The sequence below is a fragment of the Oryzias melastigma genome, linkage group LG19 (genome assembly GCF_002922805.2).
Source record: "Oryzias melastigma strain HK-1 linkage group LG19, ASM292280v2, whole genome shotgun sequence".
Classification (NCBI taxonomy): Eukaryota; Metazoa; Chordata; class Actinopteri; order Beloniformes; family Adrianichthyidae; genus Oryzias; species Oryzias melastigma.
Genome location: NC_050530.1, coordinates 23,110,826 through 23,116,382, shown reverse-complemented (window position 1 = coordinate 23,116,382; position 5,557 = coordinate 23,110,826). Strand labels below are relative to the sequence as shown.

General features: G+C 44.1%; 1 protein-coding gene across 1 annotated transcript in view; it reads left to right on the top strand.

Annotated features, from left to right (window-relative positions):
• The window catches only part of gpr142 (G protein-coupled receptor 142), an 8,885-nt gene extending 3,880 nt beyond the window's left edge, over positions 1-5,005 (top strand). Inside the window, exons 2-3 of the mRNA XM_024285355.2 lie at positions 3,192-3,350; positions 3,683-5,005. Coding sequence (XP_024141123.1) covers positions 3,212-3,350; positions 3,683-4,629 — 1,086 coding nt within the window. The 5' untranslated portion in view covers positions 3,192-3,211 and the 3' untranslated portion in view covers positions 4,630-5,005. The remainder of the gene's footprint in view (positions 1-3,191; positions 3,351-3,682) is intronic.
• Positions 5,006-5,557: the final 552 nt, after the last annotated feature.

Below are 5,557 nucleotides of genomic sequence, written 5' to 3'. Positions count from 1 at the left end.
CCGGTGGTTGGGGACCACTGCTTTATGGCACAGATGAGGAGTGTTTCTGTGCCTTAAAATCAGGAGTGCGTGCTTCCTCCTCCATCAAATAAGTGTAAGAGGGCATTTTCTTAAAAACCTGCTCCGGATGATAAGGGGGGTAGCTGACGGGCCGGCGTGCTCCCCTCCTGGAGCGGAGATGCACCTCAGCACCTCAGCATCTCCTTCGGAAGCAAAAGTTTCATACATGTGTCTTGAGTTGTTGGAGTTTTTGTGACAAACCAGAAGACTGAAAAAAATGTGCGAACATGTGAAAGCGCAAATAATGAAACACAAGTAAGCGAGGGAACACTGAACACCGTGTCCCGAAACATTGATTGTTCAAAAGGCACACGCGGATTTATTACGGTAAAATAAAATAGAACCTTTTAGAATGGTATTGGTCCCATAACAGGGAAATGTTGAAAATGGAATAAAACAGATCTAAATATGGTGATCTGTGGCTGCAAATGAAGGTTGTCAGACGACAGCATCTGATCGTGTAAATAATGCACCAGCGGATGGTTTCATACCCCAAAGTATTGGTAAACAGCCTAAAAAAAGAGTAGCAGACATACCCCTCCACTCATTAAGAGTCAATAAAGGTCCATGTCTGTCAAAAGTAGTTAAAAATAAGAGGATGAAACAAATAAAACTAACTCAGAGATAAAGTAGGCTAACTGGTACCCAACTGATGCGGCAGTAATAAAACAAAATAATGATTATAAAACCTCAGTGGGATCAGAACTTTCTTTCTTTTTGGGATTTTTCTTTCTTTTTCTTTTAAACTATTGCTACAGTCAGCTACTTTAGCTGTTTTTGTCATTTTCCATCCATTTTCTTAACCTGCTATCCCTTTTGGGATCATGGGTACTGATGGGCGAAGGCGGGGTACAACTGGAGAGGTCAAGGGACTGGAGCGAGAGTCCCGAACCCCCCCCCACCCACCATCTCCCAGGAACAAACTGGATGGTGAAGCAGCTATTTCCTCCACTGACCTCTGTAGGCTGGGCTGCATGGTGGCGCAGTGCTTAGAGTGCTCTTGCATCACAGCAAGAACAGAACCACCAACTGGGACCTTTCTGTGTGGAGTTTGCATGTTCTCCCCGTGCATGCGTGGGTTTTCACCGGGGACTCCGGCTTCCTCCCACCGTCCAAAAACATGCTTCATAGGTTGATTGGTGACTCTAAATTGCCCCTAGGTGTGAATGTGGGAGTGGATGGGTGGGATTGAGGCCCTGAGACAGACTGGTGACCTGCAGGGTGTGTCCTGCCTTCAACCAGAAGTGTCCGGGTTAGGCTCCGGCACCTCTGTGACCCCAAAAGGGACAAAGCGGCCAAGAAGATGAATGAATGAATGACCTCTGAAGGCAGGCTTCAGTAGGAAGAAATTTCCCATTGACTCCTATATTCAAAAGATGAACATAAACCAGCTGATGTACAGCTTGCCTGATCCTCATTGACTTGTATCTAACCACTGAAATTGGCTCCCACAAACTGGCAGCAATACGACAGAATATTTAGGTCCACACAAAACAAGAAGCGATCATACAAGGAAAACTAGTCTCTGAGTTTTGAGCCTAAGCTTTGTATCATCAACAGGTTTCTTTAAAGAAAGATCATTTGAGAATAACAAATCAATTGAAAAGGATTTGGAATGCCTAAATATTTGCGTATCTAAAATTCTAAAATGAAAACTGCCCTGTACCTAAAGCCAACTTACTTTAGGAACCTCCTCAGCTCGTTTAGGCAGGGGGCTTCAATAGTGTAGATGTATCCAGTCTAGCTTTACATAGTGGACCATACCCACAATTTGATCATTAACCTTTGAAAAGGTTTTTCAATCCAGTCCTTTCTACATGTTTATGGCTTTAAAGCGAATTAGAGCAGCCAAGCACTGTGCTTTGTGACGCTCCTTACCTTTACAATCACATTCCAGCTATGGGCTGTAAAATATTCCCGCTAGATTGAGCAGAAACGGTGTTTTGGTCCTTTACAATAGCTGTAATTAAACATGACTCACTGCTCGTGGTGATTGCCCAGCTCGGATCAAGGATGTTTTCATGAATGTGGTTATTGTGGCCCTGTGATGATGTTCATGCTGGTGCACTTCCACAATCGCTTTGTCATTGTAAGCTGAGGCGATAACCCTGTTCAAATATGGCCTCATTGATGGGTGATGTAAATCAGGTAAGCAGGTAACAGAGGGAAGGGGGGGGGGCAGGATCAACAACACGCATGAGAAAAGGTGAAACTGGGAAGGCAGGAAGAAAATGGGCTTTGGGAGGGTGATGGGGTCGTGGCTGTCAGCCCATCTGTTGTTGTGAACCTGCAGTATATTGACTGAGCCCAAACGCAGCGCATTAGCTGATTTATGGCTTTGTTTATCTATGAAACTGTCTGGCTGAGCAAACATCGTCTTCACCCTGGCTGTGCAGCACCACAGCTGTGGTGGCACTTGATTGTTTGTTTACCCCTGGTGCCATGGCTGCTCTGGTGCCATGCTCATGAAAATACCTTCTTATCAAACCTTTTGTCAACTTTGTGTAAAAAGAGGAGGCCATGTGGAAACTGGCATTGGTGTTCAGTAGTTCTTCAAAGCCTCAGAGCCTAATTCAAGAATAATTACAGACTTTTTCTTCAATACGTTCTTTAGAAAAGCTTTCAACTCAGATGAGGCCAGATTTAAACCAGGGAATACAGTCTTCATAGAGGTGGAAAACAAAACAAACTGCCCTTTTTTCATTCTAGTAAAAGTGTCCATACACAGCAAATATTGTGTTCTGAGCAGACCAAAGGTAGCATTTGAAAGCAAAGACAGGGAGAGGCAACGATGGAAGGTTTTTTTGAGTCATAATTCAAAGTAATATGCAGTTGACAATTTAATCTGCAATTTGATTATGAAATTTAGAAACATATTTTTAAATTAATTGATTTTGTTTTTATTTAGCATTATATTTTTAAAATGGTTATTTTGTATTTTATGATTTTGTCTACAGCTGCAGGTTCTGGTGAACTCTGCATTAATTTTTAAAAGTCCCAAATCAAATAGAAAAACAGCCTGTCACTGTTTGTAAATTCCTTTTAAAAAGTGTAGCAACAATTTGTATTAATTTTACATGTGAACTCAGTCCCTTTCACCACTCTTTTATTTCTTTTATCCTTGTGATCAGTAGAAGGAGGAGCTTCGGTCATGATCGACTGGACAAATGCAACCACAGGGGACCACCAGGAACTTGACCTGCAGCCTGTAGGACTGCAAAAGTCCGAGTGCGTCCTGGGATTCATTCCTGTCGTCTACTACAGTGTTCTGCTGTGTGTGGGACTGCCAGGTATGACAGCTAAGAGATCTGTAATAACACAATAAAAATAAATGCTTTTTAGGTGTATTTATGTGATCTTAAACACAATGTTTTTAAAGGTAGGTAATTCATTGGAAATAATTTTAGTATGAATTTACAGAAGTATCAAAAATATTTAATCAACTCATAAAAGTGTTGTTGTTCACCTTTCGACTTATCCCATTCGGGGTCGCCACTTTGATTAAATCACGCCAATTAATGAATATTTGAATCGGTTTAGACATATTCTTCCTAACATACAAACATTGTTCCTATTGTAAACTAATATCATTATATACAGATCTGCTTGTGTCTTGTTCTAGTTAACATCCTGACTGCGGTGGCTTTGTGCAGACTAGCTTCCCGCACCAAGAAGCCTCTCTACTACTACCTGTTGGCAGTGACGGGCTCAGACATCCTCTCACAGCTTTTCATCATCTTCGTGGGCTTCCTGCTGGAGACGGCTGTTTTCCACCGCGACGTCCCAAAAGTGCTGCTCCAAGCAGTCAGTGCGGCGGAGTTTGCCGCCAACCATGCCTCCATTTGGTCCACTGTACCGCTCACCGTGGACCGCTATGTAGCGCTGTGCCACCCTCTCCTACATCGACAGATCAGCTACGCGGCACGAGCCCGGAGGATCATCGCATCGGTGCTGGCGCTGTCACTAGCATCAGGCGTGCCTTTCTTCTGGTGGTCAGACATGTGGAGGAACAGCCATCCGCCCACGGTGCTAGACTCTGTCCTCATATGGACTCATGTAACTATCATCTATTTCCTGCCCTGCAGTATTTTCTTTGTGCTGAACTCCTTGATAATTCACACCCTGCGGGTGAGAAAGAGGCAGCAGCCCTGTCAGGAAGAGCCCCGGCCTGTGCGGCGATTCGGGAAAACCACGGCTATGTTGCTGGCTATAACGTCTGTTTTCTCTGTCCTCTGGGCGCCCAGGACTGCGGTGGTCATCTACCACCTGTACGTCTCCTCAGTTCACAGAGACTGGCGCGTCCACCTGGCCTACGACCTGTCCAACATGCTGGCCATGCTCAACACAGCGGTCAACTTCTTCCTATATTGTTTTGTCAGCAAGCCCTTTCGTAACGTGGTGCGGGACGTGGTGTTGCTCAGGAGTTGGCCGTCGTACTCTCGCCACACCGCTCCCCAAAACCAGACCCCCAACAACAACTCTATATCCTCTCTTTACAGTGGGAACAACAAGCGTTCACAGCGGGACTCCACCCCCTTATCACCTCACAGGGCAAGGAAGCCCTCATGACCCCCCTACCCCTAATCAAAAACACCCGCCGTCCCACGGTCCCAGTGGGAACCCCAGGGACGAACTCTGCGTTCCAGCTGCAACCGTGGACAGCAGCCAGTCAGGCCTGGAGCCGTCTCCACAGAGCTGAACACTCAAGCTTGTTTTGTCTTCTGTGACCTGCTGTTTCTGGTTGATCTAAATCAAAGCAGATATTTATTTTTCTCCATAAGAATTTGATAAAATAAAGGAAGGCTTTTTCCTTTTTTATACATGACAATATTGTGAGTTCTTTATGTTATTTCAGTGATAGTGAAGGTCAATATTTCCGTAAATTCTGTTGGACAGTGAAAATTCATCTAGAATATTTGTGTGTGTTTTTGTCTTCTATTTTATCTTAATGTGCTTGTGTTCAGTAGAAGCTGAATATGAGTGAAAAGGGTTTAGCTAACTGGTTAAATGGACCAAAACACTTCCCACCTGGCTGACTGGGAGAGTCTGATCCAAGCGGTGCTCCTGCTGCAGTCTCAGTGACAAACCTGTTACAACAACGTGCATGTTTTCTCTGAAGCTGAAAGTGGCTTCAATGAAAACAGGCAAAGAATCCGCCTTTCTAACACGGGAGTAACAGGGGTCTACACAAACAACACCAATGCAACATGCGCATGGTGTCATGCATGCATGAGCATGAGCATGCACTGAGCACTGCGCTGGTACATTTCCATTTGAGCTAAGTAATAAATGACTGGTGCTGGTGAAAAGCTCACCGCTGCACTAGCAGAAAGTGTCCATTTTAAACCAGTGATTCTGATTTTTGTTTTTTTTTGTCTTTGAAGACACATAGCTTTAAATGGAATTGAATGGAGTTCAACTAAATGTTAAGGTTGAAACATGGAGCAACTTTACCATATTAGATAATGTGATGCAGATTCCCCATAGCTTTCATATT